The sequence below is a fragment of the Gopherus flavomarginatus genome, chromosome 5 (assembly GCF_025201925.1).
Source record: "Gopherus flavomarginatus isolate rGopFla2 chromosome 5, rGopFla2.mat.asm, whole genome shotgun sequence".
NCBI lineage: Eukaryota > Metazoa > Chordata > Testudines > Testudinidae > Gopherus > Gopherus flavomarginatus.
The window spans coordinates 84,830,088-84,844,192 of NC_066621.1; the positions used below are offsets into that span (position 1 = coordinate 84,830,088).

Genomic DNA, 14,105 nt, shown 5'->3' on the forward strand with positions numbered 1-14,105 from the left:
TCAACCTAACTTTTTAGTGTAGATATAGTTAAATTGCTTCAGCCCTTTCATGTAGACAGTCTTAAATTGATTTGAGCACCTTAGGCAGTGTCTACACCTGAAATGTAGGTTCACCATTTCGCATCACCCACAGATGTGAAAAAATTTGCCCCCATGAGAGATGTAGTTAAGCTAACTTAAGCCTTAGTGTAGACACCACTAGATTGATGGAAGAATTCTGTCAGCCTAGCTACCACCTAGCTACAGTGATGGAAATGTCTACAGTACAGTGCTACAGCTGCAGTGCTGTAGCTGTGCCACTGCAGTGTAGACGTAGCCTTACATCAGTTTTAAGATGATTCAATACTGTTAAAAAGTGCTTTTAAATTCAGAAATGCCTACACAATGGGATTGTACTGATCTTAACTACATCAGTTCCTAAACAGGTTGAATTACAACAGTGTAATTTGTATGTGTAGACCAGGCCAAAGACGCTGGCTAATTGCTAGGCGGTTAACGGTTGGGAACTAACCATTTTCCAGAGTAGGCGGGTGCCACTGTCTACAAAGGAACAGGGAAGGTTTTTGGCTGCTGGGAGATTGGCTTGGGAAAGGTCTTATGGGAATATGCAGATCACCTGGCCTTTCTTCTCAACTAGGAATTCTCTGATCATAGAAATGTAGGAATGGAAAGGAGCTCAAGAGGTTATCTAATTCAGTCCCCTGCATTGAGGAAGAACTAGATATTGTCTAGACGATCCCTGACGGGTGTTTGTCTGACTTGTTCTCAAAAACCTCCAATGATGGAGATTCCACAACCTCCCTAGGTAATTGGTTATAATGCTTAACTACCCTGACAGGAAGTTTTTTCTAATGTAAATCTCCCTTTCTGCGATATAAGCCCACTGCTTCTTGTCCTGTCCTCTCAGGGGATAAGGAGAATGATTTGTCACCTTCCTGTTTATAGTAACCTTTTACAGTACTTTTACATACTTGACTGTTATCATGTCTCTTCTCCAGACAAAACAAATCCAGTTTTTTCAATCTGTCCTTGTAGGCCATGTTTTTTAGACCTGTAATCGTTTTTGTTGCTCTCCTCTGAACTTTCTCCAGTTTGTCCACATCTTCCCCAAAGTGTGGTGCCCAGAACTCCAGTTGAGGGCTTATCACTCCTGAATAGAGTGGAGGAATTACTTCTCATGTCTTGCTTTCAACACTCCTGTAATACATCTCAGAAATATGTTTGGGTTTTTTTGGCAACAGTATTACATTGTTGAGTCTCATTTAGTTTGTGATCCACTAGAACCGCCAGATCCTTTTCTGAAGTACGCCTTCCTAGGCAGTCATTTCACATTTTGTATTTATGCAGTTGATTATTCCATCCTAAGTGTAGTACTTTGCATTTGTTCTTATTTAATTTCATCCTATTTATTTCAGACTGTTTCTCCTGGTTGATCATTGTGAATTCTAATCCTGTCCTCCAAAGCACTTGTAACCTCTCCCAGCTTGGTATCATTTGCAGACTTTATAACAGTACTCTCTATGCCACTATCCAAATCATTGATATTGAATAGAGCCAGACCCAAGACAGATCCTGCAGGACCCCACTGGATATGCCCTTCCAGCTTGACTGTGAACCATTGATAAATGCCGAGTATGGTTTTCCAAATAATTGTGCACCCATCTTATAGCAGATTCATCAAGGCTACATTTCCATAGTTTGCTTATGAGAAGATCATATGAGACAGTATCAAAAGCCTTACTGAAGTTGGGATATATCACATCTTCTGCTTCTCCCCCATCCACAAGGCTTGTTACCCTGTCAAAGAAGGATACTAGGTTGGTTTGACATCATTTATTCTTGACAAATCCATGTTGACTGTTACTTGCTAGGTACTTACAAATTGATTGTTTGATTATTCACTCCATTATTTTTCGGGAATCTGCCTTGCCATTTAAACATGCTCCCAGTTCCAGTGTTTCTCTCCCTTCCTCTCATGGTTCACACCTCAAGGGGACATTCAGTGACAATGTCATTTTAAACTGGTGAAAGGAAGTGCTTCTGTACAAAATGCATAATGAATCTATGGAACTAACTGCCACAGGATATTATTACCTAAAAGCTTGGTAGGATTTTAAAAGTTCAGTTATATGGATGAGAACATCCACATTTACATTAGATTGGAAAAATACAAAGGATACAAACCCTCCTGCTTTAGGGCATAAACCAACCACTAATTGCCCAAGGCTAGGAAGAAATTTACATATGGGCAGATTATCCCAGAACTGTCCATTATGGGGTTTCTTGCTCCTTCCTCTGAAGAATCCAGCACTGGCCACTGTCAGACAGCCTGAACTAGATCCACCACTAGTTGGATCCACAATAGCATTTGCTGCATTTCTCTGTATTTCACACATATACATCACTAGTTCCCGGTGTGATGGAAGGTCAGGAAGTGGCAGGCAAGGTAGGTTATATTGGAAGCTGTGGCTGGAAAGAAACAGTGTGCAGCCAGCACTGTACCTGGGAGGGGAAGCCAGGCTGGCAAAAGAAAAATGGGTGGGAATCATAAGGTGGGTATTTTGGGTCCCTTAGTGTATCTAAGGATCAGGCAGAAAATTGGAGAGGTTTGGAGAGTTGGTGGGCATAGTAAGCCATGTAACAGGAAAACGTGGCTTTAACATTATCTTGTTCTTGAGTGACCTAATAGAAAATGTTACCAGTTCACCCTCTCACAAAGATGAACCTTATTGAATTCTCAAAATCTCTATGGCAAATCTAGTTATTGGGCTCATACAAGATTTTCCTGCCCTACAAGGTACTATCCTATAAATATCAGTGTCATTGGCTGCTGGATTGAACCATACGCATTCTGTAAAGGACGAATGCCTTTGTGGAAGATATGAAATATCTAGATCGTGCTTATGTAGAGGAGCAGAATGATCTCAACGTTCCCATGGAACTGGGAGGCTGGGGATGAAGAGTAGCTGGAGAATCAGGTCTTAACTATCTCTGGAACGTTTCTGTAACTTTGCTTGTGCTGGGGCAAACATTCACTGCACCTACTTATGCTGCTCAGGTGGACTAACCACTGAACAGATCATAGCAAAGTAGCATATCTCCTGGGTGCTCTAGGCATTGTTTTTTGAATGCCTGAATAGGTCAACACAGAAGTGACATCTGATGCATGAGCACAATCTCTGGTAGTCTTCTTCCCAGTGGTATGTAGCTGTGAATGAGGGCTCAGTTTTTCTGACATTTATAAAAGGCTAGTTAAAAAGTCTTGTAGGCTGTTTGGATTATTTTGCTGGTGGGAGTGATAAAGGCTATTGTTTGCATAATTACTGATGACTATAGACCATTGAGGGTACTGTGTATAGCACAACAGTACATAAAACATACTGATTACAGTCAAACGGGCAGTTGGTTAACACTAAAACCAGAGCTGATTGAAGCTCATGCTGCCAGAGGGTTTCTTGTATTTGCAAAACTTGATCAAGTTTGTGAAATTTTTCCCCCTGCAATTTTGTGTGTGTGTGTGTGTAAGAGAGAGAGAATGTGAATTCAAGGAAAAATACACACATTTCTCTATCCAAAGAGAAGCTGTGCTTTGAAATAACAATGATTCATACAAGCCACAACAGTAGGAGACTGTAGAAGGAGGCATATTGGCTGCTCTCCCATACTGACATTGGGGTCATTGTGACATGGAGCCTTTAAAGCTGAAGAGAAGAGGAATGAAAAGGGGCGAAGATGTTGTAAATTATAAAATATATAATACCTAGTTTTCAAATAGCATCAACCAGTTTTATATGCACAGTTTTCGGGTTTTGCTTCTAGTCATATAGGACTACAAAAGGCGGTTAAGCAGCAATGGATAGGACCCTTATGGCTTACAGGATGCCTTTCTTTCCTCCTCCAAGACGAAGAAAAGGAGGCATTAGCCTATTATATGTCTACCTCTAAATCTGTATACTATCGAGATGCATGTAGAGGATTGGTTGACTAACAAGATTAATTTCCATGTTCCCACTGTGCTGCAATTGGGCTTCTTGAGAACAGGAAAAAAAAATCTCATTGTTGAACTTCAATCTTTCAATCAAAAGTCATTAGCAGGTCATTAGCCTGTGTTATTGGAGTTCAAGCATTTACAGTTTGTCTACACTGTTTTTTTGTACTGGATGCCAGTGAAACTGCACAAGTGCAAAAGCCACCAGTGTAGATGATCCCTTAATTTCCTACACTGCAGTTCAAAATGTTTGGCTCATGCACTCATCATCAGCTACCATGATCGTCCCCCTTTTGAATACCTAGGTACTGCTTAACCAGCAAGGAAGAGGCTAAGAAATACATCTCATCTTGAAGTGTCCAATGGTGTTTGAGCAGCTGTTGGTGAGAGGCCAGGATTGGTGGGAGGCCAGAAGGTTCTGTCATTTCCAGGAATGAGAGGGACTCCTGGGCGGTATCAGAGTCCAGGAAGTCACCTATTCTATTTAACACATTTTAGGCAAGAAAAACGTTAAAGGTGAATGTGTGCATCACAAGCACTGGCACTGATAGTCCTTCAGATGGCATGTATATTGCTACTGTAATAGAAGTAGTAACCTCCCTTCCCAGGCAGAAACAGTTACCACAGACCCAAGAACCTGTTTAATAGTCCTTAAAATCCCTGTTCGTGTTCTTGTATCTATACACTGGCATATCGTTGTTCATAATTCAATGCTATCCAATCTTGCTGTTTCTGTGGCTGTCTTTGAAGATCATTCTGACATGACTGTGGATATGTCTCAGTTGACTTTGATAAGAAAGGAAGGGGGAACACTCTCACTGAAGTTTGTGATTCAAGCCTGCCTTATCCTCACCCATAGGTATGTGGTCATATCCCGAGAGGAGAGGGAGCAGAACCTGTTGGCCTTTCAGCACAGTGAGAGGATTTACTTCCGAGCCTGTCAGGACATCCGGCCTGGGGAGAGGCTGAGAGTCTGGTACAGTGAGGATTACATGAAGCGGTTGCATAGTATGTCCCAGGAGACCATCAACAGAAACCTCACAAGAGGTGAGTTCTTTCCTTCCCATCATCCCTTTTTTCCCTTTCTGTGATCCAGCTTTGTGCACCAAGTGCTTTCGATCGAAGGCATAATAGAAATAAATAATACTCAACCTCTGTATGGAGTTCTGAATGTCTATAACAAAGCCCACTTAGTGCAGGGTCCTTACTGCCATGTTTCCCTGGGATAGATATGAGTAAAAAACCCACATCTTTTGGAATGAAGGATCACAGAAGGACGTTTTCACTTTATGTACTGTAAGAAATTGAAACAAAGCACTGGGATCTCAGAGCTTCTCCTCTACAAGGCTCTCTGTTCTGATGGCTGCTGAGCTGATGGCTTCCTGAAGACCATAGATTCCAAGATCAGAAGGGACCATTGTGATCATCTAGTATTTGGATGGTTCTGTGTGCATGTGAAAGGGATGTTTCCTTGGTGTGTTTTGTATATGTCTGGTCTCCTGACATAATTTCTCTCTGTCTTCAGTGAGTTAATTTGGGAATATCACTGCATTGGCTAGAGACTCATCAGACATACAGCTTTATATGGCTTGTAATGCATATGGCAGACTTTGTAATTGGCAGTGGAATCACATTGTTTTTTCCTTGGATTAGCATTGTTGTCTTCTTGCAGGAATAGCCACACTGAAACAAATCCCCCTGTCCTTTGGGCCAGCATTCAGTTGCCAGTAAGGGAAATTTAGAGGATGACAAAAACAAAACAAAACACAAAACCTCTTATGCACCTGATTGTCTGTACAATGCAATGACACAAAGGGGACCAAGGGAATTTCTTTGCAAGCCCAGCCACAGAATGGCAGGGCCTCTGAGAGGCAGCCAAACTAAATACAATTTTATAATTAAAAACCCTGTGTGTTTTATTGCACAGCTGCTGCCTTGACTTGGTAAAAGGTGTCTTCTGTTAAAACATGGTTAGGGCAGGACCTCCTGGAAGATCTGTTTATTCTGTCACCCTGGTTTTTACGCTTTGGAAATATGATATATCAATGATAATAGTTGGTAAATATGCACTTATTCCATGAACAATTATATTAATAATTGTACTGTATACAAGCTTTAGGGGATTTGCTTTATCCCACATATGCGCCAGTTGCGCAAATATTCTGAAACTTTCAGAAGATACTAAAGGGAAGGAATATGTCCTGGGTGTCCCACATATCAGCTGGCAGTTAAGTGGTATGCCCCAATGCTGGTCTGAGCTTGGTTCTGGAAATCACAGGTTCTGAAAATCAATAGCCCTGCCACACAAACACCACACTTGCATTTAGACCTTGGGTATGTATGAATTCAGAGATTAAGTCACAGTGCACATTGGACCAGAGTGAAGCTATATGTGTAGTGAAGAAACTGGGTCTGCGTCTCACTAGGACCAACAAAATCCTCCTGCGTGATCTTGTTTTAGGAGAAATTGAGATGGTTGAAAAGGCCTACCGAGAAACCTGCAGGTATCTCTGGGAGCCAGTTGCTCTCTGCAGTGTGCTCGGTATTGCAGAACAGAAATGGAGACGTTGCAAATACTGAGGTCTTGTCTACACTACAGGGGAAATTCGATCTAAGCTACGCAATCTGAGTTACGTGAATAGTGTAACTCAAATTGGCGTAGCTTAGATCTACTTACCGCAGGGTCCACACTACACGATGTCGACAGGACATGCTCCCCCATCGACTACCCCTACTCTTCTCAATCCAGTGGAGTACAGGAGTCGACAGGAGAGCAATCTGCAGTCAATGTAGCCGCTCTTCACTAGACCCACTAAATCAACCGCTGATGCATCAATCGCCATTCATCAATCCTCCGTTAAGTGTAGACAGGCCCTGAGCATCACTTGCAGATTTTGTTTAGAATTCCCAGATTTTACAGCATCTGCTCTGAGGGTGGCTCTGGAAGGTGCTTCATCTTGCTGATCAGTAGAAAATAGAAATCTGTTAAATAATATTATATTTAGACGCATACCCAAAGCATGCACAGCCTGCCAAGTAAAAAGACAGACTTTGTAAAGTCCCAATAAGTAACAAAGCTGCTATTATTTTTCATTTGGTTTTTATCATCAGAGTTTCTGCCTTAAGACCTATTATATAAGGGTTTTTAATGTGGTTTAATATCTTTATATGGGGCTGAACCATTTATTTAATTATAAAAGAAGTAGGATCAGTCTTAAGTCAGTTCCTTTATCCGTTGCTGCAGTCCTCCACTAAAGGGAAAAAAATAAGATAAAATATTCAAGCCCTTAGAAATGCCCTGGTGAAATGTGTTGAAACACAGGCTGTTGTTTTGGTTCATACAAGATGGCAAGTGGGGATACAACCCTATCCTAACAACCCAGCATGAAATTGGTTGTCCAGTCCAGCCCTCCATGTAGTGGCATACCCTGAGTGTTTTGAGTCTTGCATCTTTTCTGCATTCTTAGCATTGCTGTCCTCAGAAAGACCCTAGTAACTCCTACACTGTAACTTATGAAAGCATGAATATGTTTTAAAAACAAAAAATCAGCATAAAGCAACCTCTTGTTTGGGAAGTCACCAATGCGTGAAGTTATTTACAAGATAGAAGAAAGATGGAAATTGAACCAAACCTATCATCCTTTGAATATCCAGGTAAGGAAATCTGGCTATTCCCTTTGTTTTAAGCAATTACTCATTTGTATAATATTGCTTTTATTTTTTAATTTTGAAGAGTGGCCACATTATTAGAATCCATTGGGACAAGATAGCTGTCCCAACCTTGGAGGGCATTCACCAGCTCTAGCTGAGTTGGCAACATGTACCATAGGGATTAAGACTGCAGGTCTTTGATCTCTTTGCACTCTCATCTCTGAAAGAGCCTCCAAACTGAAACAGAATGAAAAGGCTTCCAAGCTTTCTGTTGTGAAATGGGCAGATTCTGGGGTTCTGATGGAAAATTCTGAATCTCAAGCTTCATGTGTGGTTCACCTGATACCTTTTACCAAGTCAAAGTATTCACTGTACTTCCAGAAGGGAAATAGGTATTTGGGCACAGGGCCCTGGGTTCCACTGTGATCAGTAATTAATTCTGTAGTCTCATTCCAGCACAGGTTGGTTATACCTGTTATGTTTGGCAACCTGCCTATAGTTTTTCTTCTCTTAAAAATGTATGGATCCTACTCCTATATGGCTACCTAGATACTGTCTCTCCATTTTGAAGGCTTGCCCATTAGTAGAGCTCCTCTTCTTCTGAGTCTTGATGTCCTCTGAATTCTTTTAGTTCCCTTATTTGTAATGCAGTAAACAAATATGCAGGGATTTGACCTGCTTTTTTCTTTTCTTTTTAGTTTTGGATTGAGGAATATTTCGTAGTTCTCTTTGATGATCCCCACCCCTCACTTTCCTTCCTAGGAGATAAAAAATTACAGAGGGAAAAGTCAGAAAAAAATGTGGAAAACCAAGAGGATATGAGAGGCCCCCTCCAGCTCACCACCTTAAAGCAAGGGAAGAGCCCCTACAAGCGCAGCTATGATGAGGGGGAATCCCACACCCAGATGAAGAAAAAGAAGATAGATCTCATCTTCAAAGATGTGCTGGAGGCTTCCCTAGAATCAGCAAGGCGGCAGGAGCACCAGCTAACAACAAGCACACCCCTTTCCATTAGAAAGGCATCCAAATACCAGGCAGAAGACATCTTTGAAAGGTGTGGAGCTGCCATTCAGCATAGTTCCCCAAACTTCAGCAGAAACCAAAATGAAGGTGAATGGAAGGTCCCCCATGGTTCCTCTTACAGTGCGGCCAAAGAGATGGGCCTCTTGGAAGATGAAGACGAAGAGCCTCTGTCACTCACAGCAGACAGCCCGACTGAGCTATCGCTAGCATCGACTCAAGGCAACTCACATGAAATCCCCACAACTTCCTTCTGTCCCAACTGCATACGGTTGAAGAAGAAGATCCGTGAGCTGCAGGCTGAGCTAGACATGTTGAGATCTGGAAAGTTACCTGAGCCACCTCTTGTACCACCTCAGGTACCCGAGCTCCAAGAGTTGTCTGACCCCACAGGTAAGTCATGCAGAATTAGAATGTTCTTCAAACCCTGCTTAAGGAGAGTAATGGAGTTACTATCTGCTGTGTATATCCAAAATGTTTTACCCTGAATATTCTGAGGAAGGCCTTGTTTTATGGAAGCCTGCTGACTAGGTTTTGCAGGAGGCAGAAGCAGTTGCTGTGAGTAGAATAGAAGACATGGTTTGGGGAAGATTCTGTAATGATGACATGCTCTGTTTGTTTCTATTGTAATCAATACACTGTCAATAAAAAAACAGAATTCCATTGCAGCTGGTTTGTTTGCTGTATTCTTGACGCATTCTTTTTTTTTTCAGCAGAAGCACCAGAAAGCTCTGCTTGAAAGTCTGAACGACTTGAAATGCTGAGTCTGAAATATACTAGTTCACTGCATGTGTGTAAAGCATAATGAATTCTTTGCCTCCTATGGAAGCATTCATTGTTCTCTCTACAGCCTTAATGGAAGCATATGTCCCTTTCTGAAGACGTTTCATTTCCTCCAGGAACTTAGTGACTTTCTCTTCCAAAGCAGTACATGGTTTACCTTATGCATTGTGCCAGTGGCCAAAATGTCATACTATTTTTTTTTTGTCCAAAGTGGCCTGATGTGTAAGATTTTTATGAGAATTATGTTGATTTGTGTGCAACCAATGAAGGGTAGAATTTGGGTCAGTTGTTTAGACAATATTCTGTGTTATGTTTTGAATGTTTGCTGCATCTCTGAACTTTGTAAATATCTTTTCTTTTTCTTTTAAGCTTCTGAAAGCATCATCTCTGTTCCCACAATCATGGAGGATGATGACCAAGAAGTGGACTCTGCTGATGAATCAGTTTCCAATGACATGATAGCGGCGACAGATGAGCCTTCAAAGATGTCTTCTGCGACTGGCAGGAGGATTCGACGCTTCAAGCAAGAGTGGCTTAAAAAGTTTTGGTTTCTTCGGTACTCCCCTACGTTGAATGAAATGTGGTGCCATGTCTGCAGGCAGTACACGGTGCAATCCTCTCGGACTTCAGCCTTCATCATTGGCTCTAAGCAGTTCAAGATACACACTATAAAGCTTCACAGCCAGAGCAACCTCCACAAGAAGTGCCTGCAGCTTTACAAGCTCAGAATGCATCCAGAGAAGACAGAAGAGATGTGCCGGAATATGACCCTGCTCTTCAACACAGCCTATCACTTGGCTCTGGAAGGCAGGCCCTACTTTGACTTTAGGCCTCTTGCAGAACTATTGAGAAAGTGTGAACTCAAAGTGGTGGATCAGTACATGAACGAGGGAGACTGCCAAATCTTAATCCATCATATCGCCCGGGCTCTGCGAGAGGATCTAGTAGAACGTATCAGGCAGTCTCCCTTTCTCAGCATCATTCTGGATGGGCAGAGTGACGACTTGCTTGCTGACACAGTAGCGGTTTATGTTCAGTACACAAGCAGCGATGGACCTCCAGCAACTGAATTCCTGTCTCTTCAAGAGCTTGGCTTTTGTACAACAGATAGTTACCTCCAAGCATTAGACAGGGCTTTTTCCAGTTTGGGAATAAGACTGCAGGATGAGAAACCAACTATCGGATTGGGAGTAGATGGTGCTAACATTACTGCCAGCCTGAGAGCCAACTTGTTCATGACAATCAGAAAGACTCTGCCTTGGTTGCTTTGCTTACCCTTTATGGTACATAGGCCCCACTTGGAAATTTTGGATGCCATCAGTGGGAAAGAGCTTCCATGTCTGGAGGAGCTAGAAAACAATTTGAAGCAATTGCTTAGCTTTTATCGTTACTCTCCCAGGCTGATGTGTGAGCTGAGAGTCACTGCTGCCACTCTTTGTGAAGAGACAGAATTCTTGGGAGACATCCGAGCAGTGAAGTGGATCATCGGGGAGCAGAATGTCCTCAATGCACTGATCAAGGATTACCTTGAAGTCGTGGCCCATCTCAAAGATGTCAGTGGTCAGACACAACGAGCAGATGCTTCTGCCATTGCCTTGGCTCTCTTGCAGTTCCTTATGGACTACCAGTCAATTAAACTGATCTACTTCTTGCTGGATGTGATTGCTGTGCTTTCGCGCCTCGCCTACATCTTCCAAGGTGAATACCTCCTTGTGTCACAAGTGGATGACAAAATAGAAGAGGCTATCCAGGAGATCAGTAGGCTGGCAGACTCGCCTGGAGAGTACTTGCAGGAATTTGAAGAGAACTTCCGTGAAAGCTTTAACGGAGTTGCTGTGAAAAACCTGCGGGTGGCTGAAGCCAAATTCCAGTCAATCAGAGAAAAGATCTGCCAGAAGACCCAGGTAATCCTGGCCCAAAGGTTTGATTCCCGTAGCCGAACATTTGTGAAAGCATGTCAGGTGTTTGATCTTGCAACTTGGCCCAGAAATACGGAGGAGCTCATGAACTATGGAAAGGAGGATATGGTACAAATATTTGAGCACCTGGAAGCTGTTCCGTCATTTTCAAGAGAAGTTTGCAGAGAGGGATTGGACACCAGAGGGAGTTTGCTGATGGAATGGAGAGAACTCAAAGTGGATTATTATACCAAAAATGGTTTTAAAGACTTAATCGGTCACATCTGTAAATACAAACAGAGATTCCCACTCTTAAATAAAATAGTTCAGATCCTCAAAGTCCTTCCCACCTCAACAGCCTGCTGCGAGAAGGGTCGCAATTCCCTGCAGAGAGTGCGCAAAAACAACCGCTCTCGGCTCACTCTGGAACAGCTCAGTGATCTTTTGACAATTGCCGTTAATGGGCCACCCATTGCCAACTTCGATGCCAAGAGGGCACTAGATAGTTGGTTTGAGGAGAAGTCAGGCAATAGTTATGCACTGTCAGCAGAAATGCTGAGCAGGATGTCCTCCCTTGATCAGAAGCCTATGTTGCAGAGCATGGACCACGGCTCTGAATTTTATCCCGATATTTAGGAAGGAATGCCTCAAATTCTGAAAGCTGTTGAATAATTTTTTTAGTCTGTACTCTAAACTTTGATATATTATATAAAATATATATATTATATATATTATTATTATATATATATATATATATATTAAAAAAACTCACACTGAAAATTAAAAAGTTAAGGCAATGTGCGTCTGGTAGAAGCTAAGTGAAATTTTAAGAAAAGGACAATATTTGAAATTTACTGATTTCTCCAAACATGGCAGCTGCAGCGTAGGTGGCAACATTTCATTTCTCAGAAGCATGTGCTGGGGCCACACTCTACATGTTCAAACCTAGCAATCAATCTATAAGCTAGATGACGGGTCTCTGTCAACCTCCTCCTCACAGTTGTTTTCCTTGTGTGTTTGTATGTGTGTGTGGTGGCAGTGGGGGCGAGGGCTACCCCCTGCCTTTCTTTTCATTGTTTAGTCTAGTTATGAGCCATTTGAGCCATTCACTGATGGCTGATTTCCAACAGAACGACTTGTGCATGTGTGTTGGGATCCCTCCCCAGCTCCCCAACTTCACCTTGTTTTCTTGTTTAGAAGTAGAAGCTTTATTCACTTATGCAAGTTGTTGGATATTTTTTCCCCTATTTTAAGAACAAATATATCAGCTAAACTGTGATGCCCATTTCTCAGTCCTCCCCACTGGTGGGCTGTAGAGTAAGGCAAAGCTTTCAGGTCCCCTTGTGATAACCCCATTACCGGTCAGACATAATATAACAGTGTCATATGCAGACTGTAAGATAGCATAATGGAGAAGGCATGGGGAGTTTTTTGCATTTATATTTTTATATTGTAGGAGATAAAAAAAATTATACAACTGTTCATTCAGAACCAGGGCTGCTGTGGAAGTGAGACAGCCAATGAGTCAAGACCCATCAGAGGGTGGAGATTTCAGGGCTTAAAAATTATATTCTGATTTACATTATTTATACTCTGTCTTTATAATCATAGATTGTTGTGGTTTTGGTTTTATTTTCTTGAATGAGTGAAAAAACACCTGCTCTAATTCCATGGCAGGGAATATCAATGCAAGATCTATCTTGGGTTATAATGGTGTGATGATGTATTTTTAAAGGTTCATGTATTCTCTTGTGACCAAGGTGACATGTTTCACAGCATGGCAGAATGGCGACAAAAGGAAGAAGAATGCTGTACTTCTTCCTGTGAAATATTTTGTCCCTCCTTGAAAGGGCGCGAAGTCCAGCAGAAATATGGAAGTAGCACTTTCACCTTGAATCACAAATGAGTTGGGTTTTTTTAACAGAATCATGCGTTCACACAATTATCGCTTCAGGTTAGAAAAGAAAAAAAAAGGTGCAAAAACTCCCCAGATGCCAGTGCCTTGCCTTGCTGATGTGTATGGGCAGCACCAATCTGACCAGAGCATCACGGGAGTTGAGACTGTGTTGTCCAAAAGAATCAGGCTGGCATATTCCCAATTCCCAGAGGGAAACGTCTTGTGCCAAGCTGTGTTGTTTGGAAACATGATGGCGGTGTCAGCAACACTGAACCTTTCCTTTCTACCGCTACCCTCTGCCCTTGGTCTTGGTGCTAAGATATCTCTAGAACCGTTGCTGCTAGTTGATAGTTTTTCATTTATATATAAAATATATATATATATATATATAATTATTTTATTTTTTAACTTTTTTTGTTTTAAATGGTGATGTAGCATGTTTTAAATCAATCTCTCTTGGAGTCACTTCTACTGCCAGGATTCGCTCACTGTCTTCCCCAACAAAACACACACCACTGCGTGGATCCCGCCGCACCCTCCAAACTAATCCGTGCTGAACAGCAGCACACAGGTCAAGTGGAGACATGTGGCTGAGCCACCACATTCCGGCTCAGCTCCTAAGCCCAAGGGAAACAGCGGAACTTGTATGTCTGATGGGTTTGAAAGTGCATCCTGTCTATCCATACAATACCCCTTATGGGGTGCGTTGAGGAGTGGAGCTGGATACTGTTTGAAGCATTAATTGTGATTACTTCCTATTTTCCTTACCCTAATCCTGCCACACATACTGTATAGCAAGGATGTTTAGCTAGTCACTTTTGAAAGGGTTACAATAGACCAAGGAGCCTCTGAATTCAAATAGTGTGGA

The 14,105-nt window shown here is 42.1% G+C and overlaps 1 protein-coding gene across 5 annotated transcripts in view; it reads left to right on the top strand.

Moving 5' to 3' along the window:
- The window catches only part of PRDM11 (PR/SET domain 11), a 52,644-nt gene extending 39,593 nt beyond the window's left edge, over positions 1-13,051 (top strand). For 2 of the 5 annotated variants that reach the window (XM_050955254.1, XM_050955255.1), the window contains exons 6-8: positions 4,848-5,035; positions 8,402-9,052; positions 9,812-13,051. In XM_050955254.1, the coding sequence (XP_050811211.1) occupies positions 4,848-5,035; positions 8,402-9,052; positions 9,812-11,976 (3,004 nt within the window). In that variant the 3' untranslated portion in view covers positions 11,977-13,051. Of the gene's footprint in view, positions 1-1,473; positions 1,818-4,847; positions 5,036-8,401; positions 9,300-9,811 lie in introns of those variants that run through there. The other 3 variants (XM_050955256.1, XM_050955257.1, XM_050955260.1) reach the window with 3 other exon arrangements.
- The last annotated feature ends 1,054 nt before the right edge of the window (positions 13,052-14,105 follow it).